The sequence below is a fragment of the Vulpes vulpes genome, chromosome 5 (assembly GCF_048418805.1).
Source record: "Vulpes vulpes isolate BD-2025 chromosome 5, VulVul3, whole genome shotgun sequence".
Lineage (NCBI taxonomy): Eukaryota > Metazoa > Chordata > Mammalia > Carnivora > Canidae > Vulpes > Vulpes vulpes.
In genome coordinates, this window is record NC_132784.1 from 123,665,649 (window position 1) to 123,693,438 (window position 27,790).

General features: G+C 40.0%; 2 protein-coding genes across 4 annotated transcripts in view; one reads left to right on the forward strand and one right to left on the reverse strand.

Moving 5' to 3' along the window:
• Positions 1–24,322, forward strand: ARMC10 (armadillo repeat containing 10). The gene is made up of 6 exons (XM_072759908.1): positions 1–244; positions 13,088–13,236; positions 15,719–15,853; positions 17,283–17,459; positions 22,412–22,483; positions 23,380–24,322. The coding sequence occupies exons 1-6, from the start codon at positions 106–108 to the stop codon at positions 23,626–23,628; spliced, it is 921 nt and encodes a 306-aa protein (XP_072616009.1). The 5' UTR covers positions 1–105; the 3' UTR covers positions 23,629–24,322.
• The window catches only part of NAPEPLD (N-acyl phosphatidylethanolamine phospholipase D), a 54,435-nt gene continuing 50,963 nt past the window's right edge, over positions 24,319–27,790 (reverse strand). For all 3 annotated transcript variants that reach the window (XM_072759907.1, XM_072759906.1, XM_072759905.1), the window contains exon 5: positions 24,319–27,701. In XM_072759907.1, the coding sequence (XP_072616008.1) occupies positions 27,579–27,701 (123 nt within the window). In that variant the 3' untranslated portion in view covers positions 24,319–27,578. The remainder of the gene's footprint in view (positions 27,702–27,790) is intronic.

Sequence of the window (27,790 nt, forward strand, 5' to 3'; positions counted from 1 at the left end):
CCCATTTCCTGTGTCCTCCTCGCGCCGGCGCTCGGGCGGCGGCGGGATCCGCTGCTCCCCGCCTCGCGCGCCAGGCCCAGCGGAGCGCCCCGGCCCCACGGCAGCATGGGCGGCGCCCGGGACGTGGGCTGGGTGGCGGCGGGCCTGGTCCTCGGGGCCGGTGCCTGCTACTACATTTACAAGCTGACGCGGGGCCGGCGGCGAGGCGCCCGCGGGCTTCGGCTGCGCCCCTCGCGCTCGGCAGGTGAGGCCACGGGGTGCCCGGCAGGTGGCCGGGGCGGGGGGGGGTGCAGGGGCACGGACGACGGCCCCCTCGGCGGGGTTCTGAGCTTCCGCCTGCGTCCACCTCGTCCAAAATCCCGGGGTAAAAACGCCCGGATTTTCCTGGCTGAGGGCGGCGTCCCCGCGGAGGATTGGGTGGTTTCTCAGAAGCGCGCGGGTTGCTCCTCAGGGTAAAGCCGCTCCCGGCCCTTGACCCGCAGCGGAAGGTGCGGTGGTGCCTGCGGCCGCCCCGGAGGCAGGAAGGCCCGGGGACTCCCTGCGGTTCGGTTACGAAGTTGCGGAGGCCCTGGGGCCGCGGATGGAAACAGCTGCCCGCGCGGGGAGCTGGGGGCGCCCCCCCGCGACCCCCGCGACCCCCGCGACCCAGCGCCGGGGTGGGTGCTGCCCCAGAGCCGCTGGTGCATCGGGTTCCGAGGATTGCTGGGTGTTCTAGGATAGTGCGGGTCACGGATGCCACCCAAGAAAGTCCTCCCTACAAATGGAGGAAAGAACTAAAGCTTTATTGTTGAATAAGCGCGACTCCAGATTGCCGTGCCCAGCACAGGCGATCAGCTGATGGGATTGAGAAGACACACGTCTCACCCCTTCGTGTATCTGGCGGATAAAGTCTGTTTCGTGTCATCTGCATGCTCTGAAGATAAACAGGAACTTGTCCTCAAGAGGGCTTGACAGCACCATTCACACAGAGCCCATCCTAAATTCGCTGGTAATCGGGGTGGCTATCGCTGTTAGCTAATCGCCTTGATCCAGAGGAAAATAAAATTTCTCGGGATCTTTATGATGAGCAGGTGGTTACCACGTGGAGCCAGGCGCCAAGGCTAAACTTAGGGGTCTGCACTCCATCTTTTGATGTTTACATTTCACATAGATGACCCCAAAAGCCCCTAAGAAAGACTTTCTTGCTTGTAAACTGGCAAGACGGTTACTTAGCTTTTTAAAAGTCATTTGGGGCACCTGAGTGGCTCGGTGGTGGAGCGCCTGCCTTCAGCTCAGGTCATGACCCCGGGGTCCTGTGATCAAGTCCCCCATGGGGCTCCCTGCATGGAGCCTGCTTCTCCCTCTGCATGTTCCTCTGCCTCTCTCTCTGTGTTTCTCGTGAATAAATAAATAAAATATTTTTTTAAATGCCATTTATATCAAAGAGAGGATTTACAGTTCTGGCTGACGTTTGAACAACAGGGGTTTAAACTGTGCAGGTTTACTTACACGAGATTTTTTTTTTTTTCAATAAATATATGCACAGTTCTGTAAGTGTATTTTCCTTATGTTTTTCTTAACATTGCCTTTTCTCTATTTTATTGTAAGAATACCGTATACAAGACATATACCAAATACATGTTCATTGTTTTCAGTAAGGCTTCCAGTTAATGGCAGGCTCTTACTCAAGTTTGGGGGGAGTCCCAAGTTACACATGGATTTTTCAGCTGCTCAGGGGTTGGCACCCCTAACCCCTTGTTCGAGGGTCGACTGTGTAAGTTTACTCAAGGAAATACTCTAAGAAAACAGTGAGGAAAAAGTCTGTTTTCCCTTTTGTCACAAAAAGCAATTTTCAAAACAAGATTTTTATTTACCTTTACTTACAAAGCCTAATTTGTTGTCTTTGAGAGATTTCTGGGTTCGGGTACCTTCTTGCTTATACTGACTCAACCTTGTGAACACTGACAGAGTCTTAAGCTTAATTTTACCAGTTTAAGTTACGTTAGGTCAGGCGTCCTACAAAGAAGCTGCTCCTGGTCCCCTCTTCCTGAAGCTGCACACCTTTATCTTGGAAGACTTGATAAGTACCCTTTTTTGCAGCAGCATCCTTAGATTTCAGAAGATGATCTTTTTTGTTTTAATTGAGATATACTTGGCATATAGCATTGTATTAGTGACATACAACATAATGATTTGATATCTGTTTATCTGTTTATTTGGTATCAATATATATAAGGTAAATATATGTGGTTGGATTTGATCCAAGTATTTGTACATATTGCAGAATGATCACCACAGTAAGTTCAGGTGACATTCCTCACCTCACATAGTTCCAGGTTTTTTGTTGCTGGTGATGAAAACTTTTAAGCTTTACTCTCTCAGCAACTTTCAGGTATACAAGACAGTGTTACTTGCTGATTGTCACCAAGCTGTGCATTACATCCCTAAGACTTATTTATCTTAAACTAAGTCTGTACTTCTCACCACCTTCAACCATTTTACACTCCCTCTTCGCTTGCCTCCCGGCAACCCCAGTCAGTCTGTTATCTGTATTTGAGTTCAGTTTTTTTTTTTCATTTTCTTTCTTTTTTTTAGATTTTACAGGTAAGTGAAATTATGTAGTGTTTATTTTTCTTTCCTGTCTGACTTGTTTCAGTTAGAATAATGCCCTCAGAGCCCCCCCCCCCCCCATGTTGTTGCAAATGGTAGGATATCATTTTTGGGGGCTGAGTAATATTCCAGTATTTTATTTATACATATACACACATAAACACACACACACTACATTTTCTTCATCTATCAATGAGGTTGTTTCTGGTCTTAGCTATTATAAATAATGCTGCAATGAGCATGGGGATGCCTATGTCTTTTCAATTTTTCTTCAAATAAATACCCAGAAGCAGAATTGCTAGATCGTGTGGTAGATCTATTTTTTATTTTTTGAGAAACCTCCATACTGTCCAGTGGCTGCACCAATTTACATTCCCACCAGCAGTGCAGTAGGGTTCCCTTTTCTCCACATCCTCACCAATGCTTGTTATCTCTTATCTTTTTGATACTAGCCATTCTGACAGGTGTGAGGTGATAACCTCATTGTGATTTCGATTTGCATTGTACACATGATTACTGATGTTAAGCACTATTTCATGTATCTGTTGGCCATTTATATGTCTTTGGAAAAAATAGCTATTCAGATTCTCTGCTTATTTATTAATGATTATTTGAGTGGGTTTTTTTCTGTTGAGTTGCATGAGTTCTTTATATATTTTGGATATTAACTGCCTATCAGATATATGGGAAAATTTTCTCCCATTCCATAGGTAGCCTTTTCATTTTATTGATGATTTCCTTTGCTGTGCAGAAGTTTTAAATTTGATATAGTCCACTTGTTATTTTTGTTGCTTTTGGTTTTGGTGTCAAATCTAAAAAATCCTGCAAAGACCTTTGTCAAGGAGTTTGATGGTTTGAAATCGTATGTTCAAGGCTTTGGTATGAGTTGGTTTTTGTATATGATCTAAGATGGTGATCCAGTTTTGTTTTGTTTTGTTTTGTTTTGTTTTGTTTTTACATGTGGCTCTCCAGTTTTCCCAGCACCATTTACTGAAGAAACTGTCTTTTCCCCATTGTATTTCTTCAGCTTCTTTGCCATAAATTAATTGATAATACATGTATAGGTTTATTTCTGTGCTATCCCTTCCATTGATCTGTGTGTCTGTTTTTATGCCAATAACCTACAGTTTTAATTACTGTAGCTTTGTCATGTATTTTGAAATCAGGGAGCATAATGCCTCCAGCTTTGTTCTCAAGATTGTTTCGGCCATTTGGGGTCTTTTGTCGTTCCATACAAATTTTAGGATGGTTTGATCTATTTCTGTGAAAATGCCATTGGAATTTTGACAGGGATTGCATTGGATCTCTAAGTTGCTTTGGGTAATATGGACATTTTAATAATATTCTTCCAATCCACGAGTATGAATAACTTACCATTTATTTGTGTCTTCTTCAATTTCTTTCATCAGTGTCACAGTTTTCATTGTACAGGTCTGTACACCACCTTGGTTAAATTAATTCCTAGGTATTTTGTTCTCTTTGATGTAATTGTAAATGGAATTGTGGGGCAGCCTGGGTGGCTCAGTGGTTTGGCACTGCCTTCAGCTCAGGACGTGATCCTGGAGGCCCGGGATCAAGTCCCACCTTGGGCTCCCTGCATGGAGCCTGCTTCTTCCTCTGCCTGTGTCTCTGCCTCTCTCTGTGTCTCTCATGAATGAATGAATGGAATCTTTAAATAAATAAATGGAATTGTTTTTCTTAATTTCTCCTTCTGATGGTATGTCATTAGTATATAGAAATGCAACTCACTTTCTTATATTGAGTTTGTATTCCGCAGCTTTGCTGAACCTGTTTATTCTCAGCTTTTTCATGGAGTTTTGAGGGCTTTCACTACCTAATATAATGTCATTTGCAGAAAATTTTACTTTTTCCTTTTTGATGTGGATGTTTGTTATCTCTTTCTCTTGCCTAAATGCTCTAGCCAAGACTTCCAGTACTATGTTGACTAAAAGTAATGAGAGAGGACATCCTTGTCCTGTTCTTGATTTTAGAGGAAAATCTTTCCAGTTTTTCACCATTGAGTATGATGTTAGCTGTGGGTTTGTCCTTTATGGCCTTTAGTATATTTAGGGACATTCCCTGTACATCCTCTTAGTTGAGAGTTTTTATCATGAATGGATGTTGGATATTGTCAAATGCTTTTTCTGCATCTGTTGAGAATATCACCTGATGTTTATCCTTCATCTCCTTACTGTGGTGTATCCTGCTGATTGACTGGCAGCTGTTGAGCCATCTTTGCATCCGAAGGGTACATTCCACTCAATCATGGTGTATGAGGTTTTTAATGTATTGTTGGCTAGCATTTTGTTGAGGCTTTTTACATAGGTATTCATCATGGATATTGGCCTGTAAATTTCTCTCTTATGGTGTCTTTGATTTCGGTATCAGGGTAATACTGGCTTTGTAAAATGAGTTTAGAAGTGTTCCCTTCTCTTCTGTTTTTTTGGAAGAGTTTGAGGATTGGTATCCTTCTTTGAAGAATTTGGTAGAATCCATTAGTGAGGCCCTGGGGTCTTGGACTTTTGTTTGTTGGGAGATTTTTGATTACTGATTAGATCTCCTTACTAGTAATTGGTCTGATCAGGTTGTTTGTTTTTTTTTTAATCAGATTTTTCATTTCTTCAAGTCAGTCTTTGTAGGTCGTATATTTCTAGGAATTTTTCCATATCTTCTAGATTGTCCAATTTGTGGCATATAATTGTTCCCAATACTCTCTAAGATCCTTTGTATTTTTGTGTTATCAATTGTAATGTCTTCTTTTTCACCTCTCGTTTCATTGAGTCCTCTATTTTTTTTCTAGGTAAGTGCAGTTAATAGTTTGCCTATTTTGTTCATCTTTTCAGTAAACCAATTCTTAGCTTCATTGATCTTTCTATTTTCTTTCTATTCTATATGTCATTTATTTCTGCTCTGATCTTTGTTCTTTCGTTCCTTCTGACTTTGGGCTTTGTTCTTTTTATGGGTCCTTGAGGTGTAGAATTAGGTTGTTTATTTGAAATCTTTCTTGTTTCTTTTTTTTTTTAAAGATTTTATTTATTTATTCATGAAAGACACAGAGAGAGAGGCAGAGACACAAGCAGAGAGAGAAGCAGGCTCCATGCAGGGAGCCTGATGTGGGATTCGATCCCAGGACCGCAGGATCACGCCCTGGGCCAAAGGCAGGCACTTAACCACTGAGCCACCCAGGCATCCCTCTTGCTTGTTTCTTAATGTAAGCATTTATCACTGTGTACTTCCATCTTAGAACTGTCTTTGCTTCACTCCATAAGTTTTAGTATGTTGCGTTTCTATTTTCATTTGTCTCGATATTTTTTTATTTCTCCTTTGATTTCTTCTGTGACTCACTGATTGTTCAGTAGCATGTTTAATCTCCATATATTTGTGAATTTTCCATTTTTCTTCTTGTTTATTTCTAGTTCACTACCTTATAGTTGAAAAAGATGGATGTTATTATTTCAGTTTTCTTAAGCTTATTAAGACTTATTTTGTGACCTACTGTATGATTTGTCATGGAGAATGTCCCATGTGTGCTTAAGAAGAACATCTTATTTTGCTTTTAATAGAATGTTCTGTAAATGTCTGTATCAAGTTCATTTGGTCTCACATATCCAATGTTTCCTTACTGATTTTCTGTCTGGGTGACCTATCCATTGATGAAAGTGAAGTATTGAAGTGTCCTATCATTGTCTTGCAGTCTACTTCTCCTTTTATGTCTGATTCTATTTGCTTTATATATTTAGATGCTCCCGTGTTGGGTGCATACATATTTACAAATGTTATATGCTCTTATTGGATTGATCCTTTTATCATTATATAATTATCTTCTTTGTCTCTTATTAGAATCTTTGTTTTAAAATCTATTTTGTCTTGGGGTGCCTGGGCAGCCCAGTTGGTTAAGCGTCTGTCTTCAGCTCAGGTCGTGATTTCAGGGTGCTAGAATCAAGTCCCACATAAGGCTCCCTGCTCAGCAGGTTTCTGCTTCTCCCTCTCTCTCTCTATCCCTCCCCCTGCTCATGCTCGTGCTTGCTCCCGTTCTCTCTCTTAAATAAATAAAATCTTAAAAAATTAAAATAAAATCTATTTTGTCTGATATAAGTATAGCTACCCCAGTTTTTTTATAGTTTGCATTTGCATGGAATATCTTTTTCTCTCCTTTCACTGCAGTCACTTTCAGTAGGTGTATCCATAAAACTGGAGTGAGTCTCTTGACAGCAGGTAGTTAGTGTTACATTGTGATTTTGAATAAGAATAATTCTTCATCCTCATTTCTGGCACAAAGCTCCTAAAACCTTCAGAATTTTCTAAGTGCTGTGAACAATAAAGGTATCTTTTGTTATGTTAATGGTAACTATTGGAAAGTCCCTCGGGATGGGGTCTTGTAGCCAGGGAGTCAAGCATGTGATTAGAGGGTAATAAGCTGTGCTCAGTTTGCAGCGCGTATACTAAAATTAGAGGACAATAAACCTAGTAAGCAAAATTTTCTGAGTTGTGCGAGCTGCTCTAGCAAATTAATTGCAACCAAGGTGGAGGCTGGTGAAGTCTCTGATCTATACCTAGTTGATCAGAAGCACTGGGGACAACTTGGCCTTGGCCCCTGGCATGCAAAGTGAGGGGAGGGGGGGCAGCCTTTGAGGGGCTGAGGCCGGAATCTGTGGGATCTGATGCAGGTGGATCGTGTCAGAATTGAGTTGAATTGTAGAACCAGTTGGTGTCCAAGAATTGCTTGGTGCTCTGGAAACACTCACCATATGTTATAATGGGTGACCAGAATCAGAATGTGAATTGGGTCTTGTTTTTTGTTTTTTTTGTTGTTATTGTTGTGTTTTAGTTTTATCCCTTCAGCCACTCTGGGCTTTTTGCCTGGAGGATTTACTCCATTTACATTTAAAATAATTTTCAGTAGGCATGAACTAATTGCCACTTTGTTAATTGTTTTGTGGCTATTTTGTAATTCCTTTGTTCCTTTCTTCTCTTGCTCTCTTTGGGATTTGATGATAGTGGTAGGTTTAGGTTCCTTTCTCTTTAATGTTTGTTTATCCACCATAGGTTTTTGCTCTGTGGTTACCATGAGGCTTACGTAAAACCTCTCATAACAGTCTGTTTTACATTGATAATAACTAGAGTTTGAGTGCATTCTAAAACTCTACATTTTACTCCCCCCACATACGCATATTTTATATTTCTGATATCACAATTTATGTTTCTTTTTGTCTTCTGTATCCCTTAACAGATTATTGTACTGATACCTATTTTTTACAATGACTTTTAGCGTTCATACTAGATTTATAAGAAAAGTGATTTACCCACCATCATTATACTATTGTGAACTTAACTATGAATTTATCTTTACCAGCAAGATTTACACTTGATTGTGTTTTCCTACTACTAATTAGAACCCTCTTGTTTCAGCCTCAGGAAATTCCTTTAACATTTCTTAAAAGGCCAGACTAGTGGTGCTGAACTCCTTCAGCTCTGGCTTATCTAGAAAATATTTTCTCTCCTTTATTTATGAAAGACAGTTTTGCCAGTTAGAGTATTCTTATTTGGCAGGGTTTTTTTCTTCTCCAGCACTTTGAATATACCAGGACACTACCCTCTGGCCTGCAGTTTTTGGCTTAAAAATTCTGCTCATTCTTATCATGTAATAAGTTGTTTTTCTCTTGTTGCTTTTCAAGATTTTCTCCTTGTCTTTAACTTTTGACTTTTTAAAAAGATTTGATTTGTTTATTTGAGAGAGAGAGCATGAGTGGAGGAGGGGCTGAGGCGAGGGAGAAGCAGACTCTCTGCTGTGCGTGGAGCCAGGCATGGGGCTCGATTCTAGGACCCCAAGTTCATGACCTGAACTGAAATCAGGTGCTTAACTGACTGAGCCACCCAGGCTCCCCAACTTTTGACATTTTTATTATAATGTGTCTTGCTCTGGGCCTCTCTGGGTTCCTCTTACTTGAAACTCTCTTTGCTTCCTGGATCTGGATGTCAGTTTCCTTCCCCAGGTTAGAGAAGTTATTTCTTCAAATAAATTTTCTGCCCCTTTCTATTTTCTCCTTCCAGGACCCCTATAACGCGAATGTTGGTTAACTTGATGTTGTTATCCCATAGGTCCGGTAAGCTATCTTCACCTTTTTTCTTTTTTTAACCTGCTCTGATTGGATGAGTTCTCCTGCCCTATCTTGGAGTTCACTGATCCATTCTTCTGCTTCATCTAGTGTTGTTGAATCCCTCTAATAGATTGTTTTTGTTGTTGTTTTCAGCTCAGTTATGATATTTTTCAGCTCTGTGACTCTGGGGGGGTGGGTCTAGTGGATGCAAGACTTGTTGGCTTTCAAAGCTAGATGTTGGAAGTCCATATGTCAGGTAGAAGTCTTAAAAGCTGGAACACGGGATGTGGGGTCCAAAGCCCTTTCTCCTCAGGGAGAAGCTGGAGTGTGAGTTCCCTCCTACTGGTGTGTTGCTGCAGTGAGGCTGGTGTTTATGGCAAGATTGTGTTTCATCTTCTACCAGTTTTAGTGTGGGTTTTTTTTTCCCCCTCATTTCTGGATTTCTTTCAGAGGGAATTATTCTATATGTAGCTATAGATTCAGTGTGTCTGGGTTAGGAGGTCAGTTCAGGATTTTCTTGTGTCACCATCTCAAACCAGAACCAAGTGATTTTTTTTTTTTTTTTTTTTTTGGTCTTCAACTTAAATTTGTAATTCCTGTACTGCTAAGACTGTTTGAGAGCACTGAAAAAGATGGAAATATTCGCAAACTCATTTATTTAACAACCTGATACCAAAACCTGATAAGGAGAACATGAAAAAACTATAAATCTGTCTCAATTATGAATAAGATATAATGATTTCAGTAAAATATTAACAAATCAAATCCATCGGGGCATTGAAGTAGTGATACACGAGGCCAAGTGGATGCATAAGGAAGATTCATATTGGGAAATATATAATGTAATTTATAGCATTAATAGATTAAAAGTAAAAACACATGACCTCATAATAAAAGGACATTTGAATATTATTCTTTCTGATAAACTTTTTTGTTATTTTTACACATTACAAAGTGGTCCCCATGATAACTCTAGTTACCATCTGTCCTCATACAAAGTTATTACAATACTATTGATGACTTTCCCTGTGCTTCCTATACATTCCCATGATCTATTTATTTTATAACTGGATGTTTGTACCTCTTAATCTCCTGCACCCAAATCCCTCCCACTTCTGGTAACCAACAGTTTGTTTCTTGTATCTATGAGTCTGTGTCTGGTTTTTGTTTTGTTTGTTCCACCTATAAGTGAAGTCATGTGGTATTTGTTTTCCTCTAACTCATTTCACTTAGCATAAGACCCTCGAGGTCCATCCATATTGTTGCAAATGGCAAAATTTCACTTATTTTTATGGCTGAATGATATTCCATTGTGTATATATACTACTACTTTTTTTAAAAAAGATTTTATTTATTTTATTTATTCATGAGAGACATAGAGAGAGAGAGAGAGGCAGAGACACAGGCAGAGGGAGAAGCAGGCTCTGTGCAGGGAGCCCGACGTGGGACTCGATCCCAGGTCTCCAGGATCATGCCCTGGGCTGAAGGTGGTGCTAAACTGCTGAGCCACCCGGGCTGCCCTATACTACTACTTCTTTACCTATTCATTTATCAGCAAACTAACACTTAGGTTGCTTCCACACCTTGGCTATTATAAAAAATGCTGCAAGAAAGGAGTATGTGTATTTCTATTCAAATTAATGTTTTCATTTTCTCCAGATAAATAACCCAGAAGTGGAATTGCTGGATCCTATGGTAATTGTATTTTTAGATTTTTGAGGACTCTCCAGACTGTTGTGTATAGCGGCTGCACCAGTTTACATTCCCACCAGCAGTGCATGAGGGTCCCCTTATCACTACATCCTCACCAGCCTTGTTATTATTTGTGGTTTTGGTAATGGCCAATCTGGCAGGTGTGAGGTGATAGCTCACTGTGGTTTTGATTTGTATTTCCCTGATGATTAGTGATTTTGAGCAGCTCTTCATGGACCTGCTGGCCATCTGTATGTCTGCTTTGGAAAAATGCCTATTCAAGTAGTCTGCCCACTTTTTAATCCGGTTTTTTGTTTTCTGCCACATATATGTGTACCAAATCACACAACTTGAAAGATGCATAGGCACCTTTGGAACCAGTTACAGTCTTCGATTGACTCCTTTCTTTCTTTCTTTTTTTTTTTTTTTAAATAGCTGAGAAAGCTGAGACCCCAAAGAGATTGAGTGACTTGCCTGCACTTTGTATTTTCCTTTCTCTGGTTTTTGCTACTAACTACATGTGTGGCTTCAGGCAAATCCTTAGACAATCCTACCTTCAGTTTCCTGGTGTGTAAAAAGAGAAATTTGGATGAACACCCCCCCCCCAAAATTCTTTCCATTCTAAAAGTCTGTTTTTGTCATTGTTTCACTTTTCAAATCTCTTGGGAGTGAAATATTGCTTTATAAAGTGCAAATGAGGCAGGTAATGGATTCAGGAGTAAAAGTATAGTCCAGAGGTCCTAAGTATAAAACTTAAGAGTGAGAAAATGCTGGTTTTTCAGCTTTTAAATTTCCCGAACAGGTTTCTTATTTGGCTTTCTCAGGAGGACATAGCACTTACTGTTTCCCACAATCTGTATACTTGTCCCTTTCCGTCATATTTGTCGGTGATTCATCTTTAAGCAGTATACTTAATTATTTTCATTACGGGAGTAATATGTAATTATTGTAAAAAAAAAAATAAAGCGCTCACAAGCACAGGGTAGAAAATAAGTCATTCATAATCCAATGCCCAAAGATAACCACCTTCAATAATTCAGTATTTGAAAAAAAGCACAGGAACACCTGGGTGGCTCAGGTCATAATCTCTGGGTCCTGAGATCTCTGGCTCTCCCTCATCCCACCATGGGCTCTCTCGCTCAGATACGTAATCTGACTAGATAGATAGATAGGAAAGAAAGAAAGAGAAAGAAAGAAAAAAGAAAAGAAAGACTAAGAAAAGGCGCAGCTGCGACATCATATAGCACCCACTGTTGTAAGCCGCCCTCCCCAGGCAGTGTTCTGTGGACGGTGCATTGTCTAACATGTAATCCTAGTTTCATTTCTCAGGAATCCTGTTCTATGTTTATAACACAATGATGGGGTTATAAAATTGTTTCTGTTTTTCCTGTGGTAATTTCTGTAAATAGGTTTTTTTCCCTCAAAAGTAAAGCTATAAATTCTAAGTAGTGACTTAGAATTGACCAGTGACCAGAAGTGACCAGATCCAGCATTTGACTGCTCTAGCATTTACTCAAAATGAATGCGTTGCTTTTCTCTCTGCCCCCAGCAGGACTGTTATTCTAGCAGCCCAGTCATCACACCACGTTCACGTCAACCAAACAAAAATGCCACCTTACCAACATTACTCTCATGGAGTTCTCTCCAGCCTGAACACTGTGATCAGAAAAAGTCCATTTAATGCAAATCCATTTCCTTAATGAAAAACTGTGCCTCCAGGCAAGTGTTCCCTTGGATGCAAGTACCTGGTCTTTAAAAGAGACAGAAAATGCTCAAGCATTGCAGTGCCTTACTGAGAGAGAAGTACCAAGTGACCATTGGCTCATTACTTTCTCTTTTTTTTTTTTTTTTTTTAAATAGGCTCCATGCTGAGCATGAAGCCCAATGTGGGGCTTGAACTCAGAACCCTGAGTCAAATGCTTAATCAACTGAGCCACCCAGGTGCCCCCGCTGGCTGATTTCTTAATGTCCATAAGCCTTGGACATAATAATAATAATAAGTCCATAAATTGTAAATTGAGAATTATAAAAAAATATCTTCCTCCAGAGGTTACTTGAAATTCAAACAAGATAAAACATATGAAGTGCTTAAAACTGTGCCTGGCATCAGAGTGCATTCGATACTGTTTAAAAAAAAAAAAAATTGGGGTGGGGGGACACCTGGGTGACTTAGCAGTTGAGCACCTCCCTTAGGCCCAGGGTGCGGTCCTGGAGTTCCAGGATCGAGTCCCATATCGGGCTCCCTGCATGGAGCCTGCTTCTCCCTCTGCCTGTGTCTCTACCTCTGTGTGTCTCTCATGAATAAATAAATAAAAATTTTAGGGGCACCTGGGTGGCTCAGTTGGTGAAGTGTCTGACTTTAGCTCAGGTCATGATCTCAGGGTCCTGGGGTCAAGTCTCTGTATGAGGCTCAGCAGGGAGTCTGCTTCTCCCTCTGCCTGTCCTCACTCTGCTCATGCTCTGTCTCTCTTTCTCTCTCTCAAATGAAGTCTTTAAAGAAAAAAAAAATTTAGGGGGACCTGGGTGGCTCAGTCAGTTAAGTGTCAGACTGGATTTCAGCTCAGGTCCAGATCTCGGGGTCATGAGATCAAGCCTCATGTCAGGCTCCTCCTCCCTCTTCACCCTAACCCCCACTCATACACTTATGCACTCTCTTAAAAAAAATTTTTAATCTCATATTGATTTTAAATAACTTTGTTCTTTTGCAGAAGATTTAACCAATGGTTCATATGATGATGTCCTAAATGTTGACCAGCTCCAGAAACTCCTCTACCTGCTTGAGTCAACTGATGATTCTGTAATTATTGAAAAAGCTTTGGTCACTCTGGGTAACAATGCAGCCTTTTCAGCTAACCAAGTAAGTACCTAGTTTCAGAATGGGCGCCTCCTGTGTAACTCCTTACACAGTAGCAGTTAATTGTGACCCTGGTAAGGTACTTAATCCCAGAGCCTCGCTCTCCTCATCTATATGGTTTGGGGATGTGTAGCTATAGCATAATGTCTGTTTACTTCTGAAAAGCACAGCCAAATAGGGACATGAGTGTTACTGGGATTCTAGATCCTTATGAGGTTGGTCACAGGCATCACATTTGTGGTAAGTGTTATCTGCTCCCCACTTAGCATTACATGGCCTTTTTAATTCTTGAAAATTCAGCAAGCATTACTGACAGCATTGCTAACATCAAGTACATACTTTTCGTGGTATGTAGGTCTTAGGGGCGTGGTTCTGATGCTGGGCCCTGGGCCACTGACAACCACTAAGCATGTAGACAGCTTCTACCAGTAGAGTCTTAACGCCAAGTCTAAGGAGCTCGATTTAAATGCTTCCTTTTCCCCATTATCCCCATGGAGAAAAAGTCAGAAAAAAATGTGTAATGATTTTCAGTTAATGCCTTTCGCTGACTTTGTCATGGAAACAAAATGAGGTTGAATTTATACTCTGTTTCAAATACTTTCCAGTGTGGCAAGGCTTACAGTAAAGCTCTTGAGGTTTATAGGGGAATTTAAAGAATATCTGTTGATTACTCGTATTCTTTCAGTTGCAAGTGACAGAACCCATCTTAAATTATTTTAAACCCAAAAGGGAAAATACTGGGCTCAGTTAACTTGTACATCCAAGCATAGCACTGGCTTTGGGCACAAGTGAAGACAGTTTAAGGTTACTGAGAGCGTTACCAGGGCTCGCTCTCCCGCCATCTCTTGGCTCTTGCTTATCCCTGTGTCTTTTTTTTTTTTAAGATTTTATTTATTATTCACAAGAGATAGAAGCAGAGACACAGGCAGAGGGAGAAGCAGGCTCCACACAGGGAGCCCAATGTGGGACTTGATCCCAGGTCTCCAGGATCATGCCCTGGGCCGAAGGCAGGCGCTAAACCCCTGAGCCACCCAGGGATCCCTATCCCTGTGTCTTTTGGTGTCCTGGTTTTTTGTCTCTCTGGCCGCAAAGAAGTTTTCATTACAGGGATAGAAAGAAAGCCACTGGTCTCCAGAGCTATTTCTGATGCCATAGTTTTAATATCCCTCTGAAACAAACTGTAGTGGGAGTGGATCCACACAGCCACTGTTCCAACGAGTGCTTTCTTGGGTGATGGGGGTCAGTGCTCCTTGTCAGAAATCATAGTGCCTTGATCTGCTTTAATAGGATAGTCAAAAAACGGTTAGATTTCTAGTGATCACAGGGATGCCCAGGTGGCTCAGTGGTTGAGTGGCTACCTTTAGCCCAGGGTGAGATCCTGGAGTCCCGGGATCCAGCCCCACATCGGGCTCCCTGCAGGGAGCCCTGCTTCTCCTCCCTCTGCCTGTGTCTCTGCCTCTTTCTGTGTCTCTTGTGAATAAATAAATAAAATCTTTAAAAAAAAAATTTCTAGTGTTCACAAATCCTCAGGAAGAGCCCAACTTGCACAGCAGAGGTGTTTTTTGTTTTTTGTCCTAATGCTGAGCCCACTCTTGATGGTAGAGTTTGGGGCTGTTGGTAAAGAGCAGATGACACCACGATACTATTTCATTCTTTTTCTCATAGAAGGGCATGTTTTGTTTTGACAGGAGTAATTTTCAGCTTATTTTTCATGTAAGAATTAAAATACCATCCAGTGTTGGGGCCAAAGGCACAGAGTAGCATAGTCTTGCAACCAATTGTGAGAAATCCCCAGATTATTTTTTCTTGGAAAATTTGGGCATCATTTCCCAGATTGTGTAGAACTCTAATTCTTCAAGATGTTAATAGGGGTTTCCTCTCCCCTACACACACACACACAGACACACACACACACACTGAAAAATGACCCTTTCTTTTGTGTATACTTCATGGAAAAGCTCTTGGAGATCCCCAGTACATAATGGATGCTTCACTATATTAAGTGTCTACACTTACTATGCCCAGAGTTTCTCTAACTTACTTAACTGTGGAATCTCCTTTTTTTTTTTTTTAATGGAACGACTATTACTATCTTGAGGGATTTGTATTCCAAAAAATACATTTTAGCAAAACATTACTTTAGTATCCTAATTTTCCAAATGTGCCTATAATAGAAAAGTCATATCTTATTTCAAAGTAAAATCATGTGTTTGCAAATTGCTTTGAGTTCATTTCAGTAGCTGTACAAATCTTTATTGTAGATCTTCAAGATACAGTTTTTAAATAATTACATATCTTAATTTATTTTCAATCTATTTTCTTTACCTTTAAAATATGGAAAGTAATTTAAAAAATAAGAATTACAGATTGTGCATAGGAAAGGTGTTTCCAAAGAGTCATTAATTTGTATCAGTATTTGTGGATGCAAAAAATTTAATGAAGGGGGTGCATATTGAAGTGATCGTCCTGTGTTTTCCCCTCTTAGGTCATTATACGTGAATTGGGTGGTATTCCAATCATTGGAAGCAAAATCAACAATCCCAACCACAGCATTAAAGAGAAAGCTTTAAATGCGTTGAATAACCTGAGTGTGAATGTTGAAAATCAAGTCAAGATAAAGGTAAGTTACCTGAAATCATAAATGGGTAGGTTTACTATAAATGAAAGGGAAAACTATAGTGTTAGCTAAGACCTCCATCACCTCACATAGTTACCTTTTTGTCAACCTGGTGAGAATATTTAAGATCTATTCTTTTAGCGCCTTTCAAGTATATAATACAGTCCCCCTACTATACATTAGATCCCAGAACTTACTCACCTTAAAGCTAGAAGTTTCTACCTTTTGACCAAAATTTCACTATTTCCTTTATCCCTCAGCCCCTGGCAACCACCATGCCACTCTTGTTTCTGTGAGTTGACCTTTTTTAGATTCCTCATATAGGTGCCATCTTCAGTATTTGTCTTCCTGTCTTATTTCACTTAGCCTAATACCCTCATGGTCCATCCATTTGTTGCTAATGGCAAAATGTCCTTCCTTTTCATGCCCGAATGATTTTCTGTTGTATATACAGACCACATTCGCTTTATTTATTCATCTGTCAACACAAGTTGTTTAATCCCTTTTGCTTTTCTGCCATTACTCTGGGTTCTGTGGTAACGTGGATACTTTGGGTTTTTTTTTTTTAACTTAATACTGGCTTATGGGACAATTGGTCATTAGCATTTTATATTAGGAAACTTTTCTTATCGGTTAGAATTTCTGGTGGACTTTTCAGTTAGGTGAATAGTGATTATCTGAGACATAATTTACCAAGCTGGAAAGATCCTGGCCAGAAATAGAAAGCAGTTTCAGAAACTTTTCCATCACGGTGCATTTAGTTCTAGTGTGTCTGAAATAGGAGTGGTACCGGCATTGCATTACGTTTTGCCAGTGGCAGTTACAGCATCAGGAAGGAGCACTTCATTCAGATGTACCCAGGTAAATAAGAAAATTGGGCCAAAGACAATTTTTGCCTCTGCTTACTTTTGATAGAACTAACCCTAGAAAAAAATTGTTTCACTTTGATTGCCCTATTCTTTACTTCTAACATGATGCAGCTCCTAGACCGTGTTGTGAATGTGTTTACCGTGATGCAGGATGGCCAGACAGGTCTCCCCGGCATCCTCGTGTGTCCACACTAGCTGACACAGAAAGGAAGCCTGAGATGGGAGGCCCCCCACAATTGAGAGACCACTGTTGGGAGCATGGTCTCTGGAATTGGACATCGCTTCCCTACTCGCTGGCTTGATCCAAGTTCTTACACCTACCTCACTAGAGCTGTGTTACGGAGTAAGTGAGGCGCATTTGTAAAATGCTCGCATATTGCCTGGTATTAACAAAGGTAGCTCAAAAAAAAAAATTTTACCAAAGTTGGAGGGCTGGAAAGCCATCTTTTCTGAGGACCCAGCCTCCCCCTGAACAACTGCCCTTCTCTGCCGTGCAGAAAAGTTACTGCTTCAAAGATGAATTTTTAGAGATTCTAAGATGCTCGCTCCCTCCCCCCTCCCAGGTATACGTCAATCAAGTCTGTAAGGATGTCCTCTCTGGTCCCCTGGACTCTGCCGTGCAGCTGGCTGGGCTGAGACTATTAACAAACATGACCGTGACCAACGACCACCAGCACATGCTTACTGATTACGTCACAGACCTGTTCCACGTGTTGCTTACGGGGGATGGAAGCACCAAGGTACGAATGAAGCAGTTATGACTTGAAAGTGCAAAGAGCTTATTAAGAGAGCTTATTAAGAGCTTATTGCATCAAGCTTATTAAGAGAGGATTAAATTTGAGTCCCCTGTCTTAAGTTAGTATCCCTTAAAAAAAAAGAGTAAGTTCAGTTAACATTTATTAAAAGCCTTTTCATGAGCTTAAGAAAGTAAATTATTTTTATTCCCAAGTATGCATTTCAAAATTCGTTTGTGAAAATGTGTTGTTTCATTTATCAGTAGATTGTCATTTGTTTGCTTTTCTGAAAATCAGTTTACCTTTTACTGACATGATGTAGTGGGCTTCCCCCACCATCACCAGGTTGAATTATACATGATTGAGTAAAAGGAATCTTTGAGAGATAATGCTGGTTAATTGAATTTTTTTTGCTCACCTTGCAGTTAGAAACATTTTTTTGATTTAGCCATTATTTGCTGAAAAATCTTTTGAAAACCACTTTTAAGTTAATAATGGATGTCTGGGTGGTTGATTTTGATCAGTTATACAGAGGTAGAAGGCAACAGAGATTGACCTAATTAAATAGGATCTCAGGAGACATCCCGTGAAAGTAAACCTCTCATATTTGTGGGCATTTTTCTCAAATGCCATTTTTTAAGAAATAGCATAAAAACATAGCATAAATAGCATAAAGGTAGGGCAGCCCAGGTGGCTCAGCAGTTTAACGCCACCTTCAGCCCAGGGTGATCCTGGAGACCGGGGATCAAGTGCCACATCGGGCTGCCTGCATGGAGCCTGCTTCTGCCTCTGCCTGTGTCTCTGCCTCTGTGTGTGTGTGTCTCTCTCATGAATAAAAAAAATAAAATTAAATTAAAAAAACAGAAGGTAGAGTAATCAAAGGCTCTGATTAGTTGGGTTGATCATCAGCTTTTTATTATATTGGTCTCTGTTCTCTGGCACAATTGAGAGAAAAATGCATGAGCATTTTCAAAGGACCAAATGTAAAGCCCTACTCCAAATATTCAACATCACTGAAGTTATTTCTACAGTTATCAAATGGGATTCCAAGACAGCCTCACTGTAGCCCTTTTAAAATTTGTTCTGGCCTTTCCACATTTCCAGTAACCAGAGTTACTTAGATCTGGTCTAAAGCGTACCCAAAGGCATTCAGAATTAAATGTAATAATATTCTTAGCAATATTTTCGAAATATGCTCCATCCATAGGCAATTTCTAAAATGCACACACCCATCAACATCTCTTTTCCCAGTAGAACAAAGTAACTTCCAGCCTTTGAGGCCTCAAGGAACCCCTTCCCTCTACCTTAGAGTGTTGCAAATACAGGACAGATCTCTCCTCTGCCTGTGTCTGCAGCAGCTCTACCCAAAACTTCAGGAAGAACAAGGAGTTCCAAGCCAGGCGAGTCAGGCCTTGGGGCTGTATAGATCCGTCTCAGACATGGTCTGTGTTTTAATATATTTTATGACTTTTTAGAAGATGACTCACACCACAATAGTATGTTCTATTTTTGTTTTGTTTTTCCATTCCACTGCCTAGTACAGCATTTCTGGGATAGAAACGTTGCTTTTTTGGTCTGTCTGGGAACCTGACCACCAATTATAACATTGTCCACAAAAAATAAGTGTAAATTTCCAACCTGCAAAGGAACTTTTGGATAGTAATACATTTGTGAGAAAATGTACCTATTTTAGATATTTTCTCAGTAAATTACCACCAAAATTGATTTTTTAGAAATCTTATTTTTACTAAGAGAGCTCACCTTACCATAACCATCCTTTGGGTACAACACTGATTCCTAACCAAATACAAATAATGGAAGATTAACACAGATAATTCTTGTTAAATCTGCACTGAGAGCAAAGAAAACCAGTGGCTTTAGAGAAATGTCGTGGAGTCACCACAAGATGGCACATGTGATAAGAGAAAAAGAGAGGACTTAACATGGTTCAAACCAGAATTCAGACAGGTATCCCCCTACCCCCATCTGAAAGTAGGGCATTCCTAGGAAACCTTTCCTGAGCCAAAATGGTGTGAAGTGGAGCAGTGCTTACAGGTAGTTTATATGGAAAATTTTTTGAGCGTTCAAGACACACCTCCCCCGCCCCCCAACCTCTCTCGGATTTTTCTGATAGCTTGGAACCTATCTTGCTAACCGATGCACAAATTAAATCAAGATAGCACAGATGTTCACAGACACAGTTCAAAGCTCTGGCTGCCCAATGCTGAGTGTAGTTTCTGGACTGCGCATTGCCCCTGTTAACGCTTGCTGCAAAACAAACACCCAGTGCTGTGTTTTTTCTTTTCTTTCTTCTCTTTCTTCTCTTTTCTTTTTCTTTCTTTCTTCTCTTTTCTTTCTTTCTTTCTTTCTTTCTTTCTTTCTTTTCTTTCTTTCTTTCTTTCTTTCTTTCTTTCTTCTTTCTTTCTTTTTTGTAAAAACGAAAATCCTCTTTGGATTTCTTTCGGTTAGTGGAAACAGGTAACAATAATGTAGGTCTTCTATAAAAAGTGAAGTGATGTAATGCAAACATTTGAAAAGCAAGGGACACCTGCAGCTATTTAATCTGTAATTGTGCTCTGTAAATTATTTTCTCATGGTTCACTCCCTTCCAGAGCCTAGCAACGTGGAATTTTAATTCAGGCTGCTAACTAGCTTTGCTGTTACTGTTCCCTGGTTATAAACTTGCCCTCATTGGCCACTCAGGCCTTATGGATTCTGACCTCAGACTTATTTCCTAGGTTTGGGACCTTCCTGTTTCAGAACTCCTGTCTGTTTTCTTAATAAAACATCACTGACAGTAGGGCAAGTGTTTATTCCTAAAACTTACGCTTATTGTTGCTGGCGGCCAGTCAGGCCAGACCTGATCTGCGTAATGGTCAAAAGTTCTTTCCTCTGTTACCTTAAGAGGCTAGAATTTATAAAGGATGTCTATTTGAAAAACATAAACAGGATCCCTACCTACACAAGAAACTGTTACCAGTAGTTTCTGCTGAGAGGGCGGGACAGGCAGACAGGATGGTGGCTTTTATTTTGATCCTTGTTTCCCTCTGCAGTTTGAAATTTATCATGGCCATGTATTTATTAAAAAAAAAAAAAAGTTTAAACGGCTGATAAAAAAAATTTAAGCAAAGCCTTTTATCCTCCTTAACAAATTAGTATATACAACATGACCCAAGGAATATGTGAGATACAGTATAGGTGTATAAAAAGGCCATAAAGAAAAATAACAAAACTTAAGTGGTGGTTTTGGTCATGGAAACGGGGGGGGGGGGGGGGGGGGCAATTTCCTTTTTCTTTTGTGCTTTTCTATGGCTTTTGAAAAATGTTCTGTAGGAGGGCCGCCTGGGTGGCTCCGTTGATTAAGCATCCAACTCTTGATCTCAGGGTCATGAGATCAAGCCCCACACTGGGGCTACTTAAAAATAAATTTTAAAATAATGGGACGCCTGGGTGGCTCAGTGGTGAGTGTCTGCCTTTGGCTCAGGGTGTATCCTGGGATTGAGTCCCACATTAGGCTCCCTGCATGGAGCCTGCTTCCCCCTCTGCCTGTGTCTGTTTCTCTGCCTCTCTCTCTCTCTGTCTCTGAGTAAATAAAATCTTTTATTAAACAATTTTTACTTTTTAAAGATAAAAAATTTTATCTTTAATTTTTAAAAATAAAATCTTTTTAAAACATCTTTTTAAAATGAATAAATAAAATCTTTTTAAAAATAAATCTTTTTAAAAATGTTCTATCGGAAATACACAAGACCTTTGTATAAAAAAAAAGTTTTCTGAAATAAAGGTCTGGGTTCCTTTCCAGGTCTAGTAGGGAGCACATCTGTCCCTCCTCGCTTCTCAGTTTGTGTAATTTCAGGTATCTTGTATAAAGTACAGCTTTATATGACCTTCGTCTCTAAACAGGAATTCAGTTTAAATGTTATGACAGCAGTCTCCCCAACCCCTTATCCATGGTTTGTTACCTGCTGTCAGCCGCAGCTGGGATGCAGTGATCCTTCTGGCTTACTGTCAGAGGGTCAGAAGTGCCTAGTGCCATGTTACAACATGTGTCATTCACCTCCCTTCATTTCGTCATGTAGGCATTTTGTCATCTCGTAAGAAAGGTGAGTATAGAAAGATAAGGTGTTTTCAGAGAGTGTTCCCTTCAGCAATACATACACTAAATAGTATTGGATATTTCAAGACTGTACTTATATAACTTTTTTTATTAATCTCATACTGTGCCTCGTGTATAAATTAAACTTTATCATAGGTATGTATGTATAGGAAAAGGCCTAGTGTATGTAGGGCTGGATATTATCCATGGTTTTAGGCATGTTCTGGGGGTCTTTGGATGTATCTCCTGCAGATGAGGGGGGCTACCGCACTGCCTGATTATAAGTGAAAGGAATGCAGATATTTTAGCTAGTCAGCTCTAAGTTAACATTTGTTGCCAATTATTTATGTCACTGCCTATTTAAAGGATTTTAAAACATTTTTCACATTAAAAAAAGATAAGCTCAAAGGTTCATAGTAACCTACTAAAAAGTAAAGAGCCATATTTTTATCTAGTCTTGGTAACCAGACTGTTCCAAAATTTCCATACTTTAAATAGAAATAAACTGAGCTTTGAGAGATTCCTTTTTTGTTCCAAAGATCATATTTCACTTACCAGTAATTGTAATAAAGATCATTTATGTAACCTACATTAAGATTATTACCATGGTTTAGGGGTGAGGCGGGTGGACATTGAGATACTCACCATCTTCTCCCTTAATAATGTAGCTGGAAATTTAGTTTCAATAACCCTGCTGTGTGCCAGGTGTTGTAGAGGAGAGGGCTCCATGGGGTAGAGAATTTGAGCCAGACCGTGAAGCCCAGGCAGGACTGAAACGTGGACACGCTAAGAGGACAGGGTGCCGGGGAGAGCAAATCCATGCTCGCTGGTCTGAAATAAACCCGTATGATTCTTAATTCAGGTTCAAGTTTTGAAACTGCTTGTTAATTTGTCTGAAAATCCAGCCATGACAGAGGTACTACTTGGTGCCCAAGTAAGTAGCTCACATACTTGTTTTATAAGTATACAAAAATAAATGGATTTGGACAGATATAGAAAGATTTATCCCAAATGTTAACAGACTATCAGTGAGGAGCACAGGGGGGTTTGTTGTTGTTGTTTTGGTTCTTTTTGTCTACACAAATTTCCTAAATTGTCTGTAACGAACATATTTTAAAGAATCATTTGGGAAAGTCTTCCCTAGCAACAATAAATTATAATTGTTCTGTTGATCCATTCTGGGCCACACGTATGTGACCATACCTTTTCCCTTTGACGTGTTCGCATGTGTCTTCCACGTCTGCTCAGACACTAGTCTTTACTGATGGATGTGCCACACGCTGAGCCGAATGCCAGGACACACCAGTGAGCACACATGACACAGTGCTGGACCTCACAGAGCTTATGAAAAGAGACAAAAAATATGTAACAAACGAACACAATAATTAAAAGCTGTGATAAGTGTTTTTGAAGAAAGCGAAGGTGGTACTGACACAGAACAGGCCTCTACTCCTGTGAAGGCGGGACCTGCTGGACTGAGCGGCTCGTCCCGGCGCCCCAGCCCTGCGCCCACACAGGACAGCTCTGGGGGATCCATGATCCCCAGGGAGACTAGAAGGGCCTTAAAAAGGATGTGGGTATTTTTCCAAATGACTGCCTTCTAGCACTCCCAAGAGAATCCTATTTTTAGCTAAAACAGTGAGACCTTTTTTCCATTAGCGTATAGTGTAGGGGTGCCTCATATTTTACATTTAGATTAGAGGATTTTAGGGATAATTTTCTATGACCAGATTTTTTTTAATGTGTTTGATGTAGTTTTAAAACGCAAAAATATACCTGAAGAATGTTTTTGTTATTTATTAAAATAATACTCCTGGTTTCCTCTTGCAGGTGGATTCCTCATTCCTTTCCCTTTATGACGGCCACGTGGCAAAGGAGATTCTTCTTCGAGTCTTGACGCTATCTCAGAATATAAACAACTGCCTCGAAAAAGGTTCTTTAGCTGTTCAGCCTACTTTCCCTAAAGGTTCCCTGTTCTTCCTGTTATATGGAGAAGAGTGTGCCCAGAAAATGAGGGCCTTAGCCAAACACCATGATGCAGACGTGAAGGAAAAGGTAACAGTCATACCCAGGTTCTGACTAGTTTTCATCTGCCAGCTGCAGAATCTTAAACAGTAAATACCACATTTCATTATTAACCCAGCTAGAACCTGCCATGGTCTTGTGGCTTATTTTGAGCCAGTTTTGAACCATTTGATTGATACCAAATGAACTGAAGAGCTTTTTCTGACACCCTTTCTTTTCATTTTGCTGTTTGCCAAGTTTACTTCAATTATTTCCTTAATGTGACGCGACAGTTGCCTTATTTACATGTCAGCTAACCTTGCGTCCTTGGAAGTGCTGTGCTGTCACCTGCCTTCATGTGTGACTGGCTGGTTGCTGCAGGGCCGCAGGCCAGCCCAGCCATACTGCTTCCAAAAGTCTCTTCTCATCATGAGAGTTTATTCTGAGTCCATGTGTCTCCTCGCCCTCACCACTCCCTTTCCGTAGGCCAGCCTCTGAAGATGCAGCGTGTGACTCCGTCCATAGGCAACTGGTTAAATCAGTTCTCTCATCTTAAATAAGGAGTCTGAATGTGCTCATGTGGAAAGGCATCCAGGAAATGGCTGGGGTTTTTTAAATGAAAACTATTTATGCTTATATCCAGAGAGATTGATTTCTGGGAGTGGGATGAAGGAAGGAGCTTTCCTATGTACACCTTCTACCATTTGAATTTTTTAACTATCAGCATGAATTTTATAATTTTTTAAATAAAAAAGAAAAAACAAGTTTATGTGCTTTCTCTTGATAGTACTTTATTTATTAATATTCATCCATATTTTACTTAGCTTTTTGTATATTTTAATTATAATCATTGTCACAGTAGCTTATGGAATAAAAATATTAATAGATTTCAGTTCAGCCAGGTTTTATAATATTCAAGTTCATAACCATCACTATGCTTAGTATTAGGTAAATCCATATGCAAGCAGCTTTCCTACTCCAGGTATTTAAGGCAAAGCTGTACAAGTACTTTAAATTTCATTTGTAAATACATGGATTTCCATAGGAAGTCACAAATCCTCAAACAGAAAAATGTGTATTTTCAGGGTTAGCCTGATACAGAAATCAAACTTGCAAGAAATATTTTTTACAGTAGAAAAAGGATTCCGTATTAAGGTGAAAACATGTTAGTTCCCAGCTGGCTACGGTAGTAATGTGTATATGCTGGCAAGAACACTACTTAGGTTTGCATTACTGATAAATAAAAGTCCTAATTCCCTGAAAGGCACATTCCTTTATAACGAATTTTTTAATCTGCCTCTTTATGAAAACACAAATGTATGCATGAGTAAAAACTAGGATTTGATGTGCTTCAGCAGCACTGGATTCTAAAACGCCATTTCTTTTCCTCCGTCTTTAGTTTAAGAGATAATCCCAGTTCCTGGGGTTCAGAGCATTGAGTTTGAAATGTCAAAATGTTAGATAAAAGGGGAGTCATTTTTAACTTCCTAAAAAATTACAAAGTCAAAGTGCACAAAGAATTCCTGATCTATGTAGGTCATGGCACATCTTGGCTTTTATTGGGTGGGATTCCCCCCACAGTGAGTGATCCGACCCTCTGGGCAAGGAAAACCAACCTCTGGGTGTCCATCACTTACTACAGGAGGAAGGGACTGTCCATAAGATCTCACAGGTTCGAATGGGTGCTGGCTAACTGGAGAGCAAAATGAAACTGATCAGGTAAGACCAAGTAAAAGGCATTATGCCCTATGTTAGACTGAATGGACGCAGGAGTGGATTTGGCTTACTTTTCAAAATTTGGTTTTGCTTTGTACGTAAACCCTGCAAAAATGCAGCTAAGTGAAAAAACTGAAACCATACAAACTGCACGTGATTCTACGAGGAAACATGAAGCTCCTCCATATACTTCTTCACAAACAAGATGTCAATGTAGAAAGAATGTGAATGGTAATAAAAATTAAAGCTTCTGAGAAGGCCTAGAAAAAGGCAGGCCTTTTCATTAAATGAACTGGAACATGATTTAAAGTGCTCAGAGACCTGCAGTTAGTTTCTGTGAATACAGAAATAATGTTAAGGCCATTCATGGAGAAGACAAATTAAGATGAACTTGGTCTTCACAAAGCAGAGGTGAGAGATGAATTTTCAGTGTGGCGGGCAACAGCAAGGAAGGTGACTACACGGGCTAGTACTAGGGCGCCAGCAGCCCCCACCACCGCCAGCTAATCCACCCTCAACCTAACACCTCCATTCCCATCTGCTTGCTAGAATGTTCCTTTGGAGTGAAAAGGTTTATGGTGATTCAGCTTTTTTTTTTTCCTGAAGGTTATTTTATGGGTAAATTTTTTCTGCTTTAGTGCCCCAAATCACATACATTCACATCATTATATACACATTTCCCCTTGACTGATTTGCATCTTTTTAAGATAAAAAAGCTAAATTTTGATAAATGATCATTTACATTTATTTTGTCTGTGACTCTTCAAATTTACAAAAGGAGATAAAGTTGTCAGTCCTCAATGTTTCATGCCCTAAATATATATGGTGGACTCTGCAGCAGGAATAATGCACTATTCAAAAGCACGAGCCTATTTTCAGCTTTCAGATCTACTGATCTATATTAGGCAGTGATGTCTTAAGAAATAGTTTTCTCCCTTATATTTTCAAAGTGCTTTAAAAAAAATCACTATTCACATTTTTTGGAGGTAGGTCAAAATTGTCCTCTTGTTGTACGTGAGGAAACTGAGGCACAGTGCGCATAGGTGACATATGGCGGGATCCACGGTGGAGGGACTCAAATTGAGATTAAGTGGCTAACAGGTGGCGTGCATATATACTATGTGAAGATAGGATACTGCTGGGTAGCATTTGGTGTAGAAAACCTATTTTGATTATTTTGTGTGAATAAAGTTTACCTCACCGAGACTGTGGAGCAGAAAGACAGGATGGGCCTCCAATGTATCTGATCGGCTCTCATGGAAGGTTCAGAGCAGTCAAGCAGCCAGAGAGCCCTTAAAGGACTAAACTCAAGTCAGCTAATTCCCAAAAAAATTACCACTTTTCTTTTAATTGCTAGTATTACTAGCTTAGCCAAAGTAGAATCATGCTTAGAGGTCATTTAATATAAAAATATAAGCCATCTGAATCATGTAAAACATAAAATATTTATAGACCTTATTGATATATTCAGGGTTGGAGCTATGAAATGAGTGGGAGAAATGAGCAGATGGAGAGAAAATGGAATACAGAGAATTATTAACATTTTAAGATCCGCATTTATCTTTATAAAATATTTCCTTGCAGCTATCTTTGTGCTTAGCAGGTCTTTTAAATTAAAAATAGAAATTGTCACCAATCATGTCCTCATAACCACCCCCTTTTCCCTGCCTCTGCCCAGCTCCACTTCTGATTTAGGGATTGTAGACGTGCAACAGAAAATACTCCTCTTTTTAAAAATTAAGTCTTTAAAAATGGGAACCTAGCCCAACCTATGTTTCTATCCTTAAAAAAATAAATCACTTCACATTTGGCATATAAGCTAATCCTGATAGAGCAAGGAGAGCTGCTGTAAGCATGTGGCTGTCGATTTCACCACATTCTCTATTGGGAATACAAGAAGCGGGTTTCTATGCGCAGGCCTCTGGAACAGTCTAGCTAGCTAGACTCAATCTTGCAGGAGGCCCTTAACCAGAAGAACAGAAATAAGACCTCAAAAATCAGTTTTCATAACTTCCAAATTCTACCACTAAAGTATAGTGCTTTTGTTAAAAAATAGTTCCATTGCAATGCTTATACCATTAAGACAGGATTTTAATCCCCCGTCACCAATTCATTATGGAAATGACCCACCTCTGATTCTTTCTCTATGAACTGGGAGTCGGAGGAGCAAGCAAGTTACCACGCAAAACATAAAACACTAATTTGCAGAAGTTGTTTCCCAATGTAAAAAAAAATCCTCATATTCAGGAATTCCTTGGTCTTTCTTAGAGGATACCTTAGCCACTAATAGCTCGTGTGCTCACATTTATTCAGTTTTCCTCATCGGCGTTGAGGTATCTGGATTCTCCATGCTTCAAGACAAAAAAATCTTCCGAGTTAAGTCCGTATCTTCCTAGAGCCTCACTCAGCTTCACTGGGGGCTCTAAGTAATGCTGGCAGAGGGCAGACGGGGGAAAAATGGAAAAGGATTAACCATGCATATATTTGGAGGATATTTCAAGTAAGAGTTGAAGCTAAAATA

Bases quoted from the DNA above. Each gene is read 5' to 3' on its own strand.
- ARMC10 (XM_072759908.1), top strand. From the start codon at position 106: ATGGGCGGCGCCCGGGACGTGGGCTGGGTGGCGGCGGGCCTGGTCCTC. The intron at 15,854-17,282 runs GTAAGTTACCTG...CCCCCCTCCCAG, and splicing joins AAAATCAAGTCAAGATAAAG to GTATACGTCAATCAAGTCTG. The intron at 17,460-22,411 runs GTACGAATGAAG...TTCTTAATTCAG, and splicing joins CGGGGGATGGAAGCACCAAG to GTTCAAGTTTTGAAACTGCT.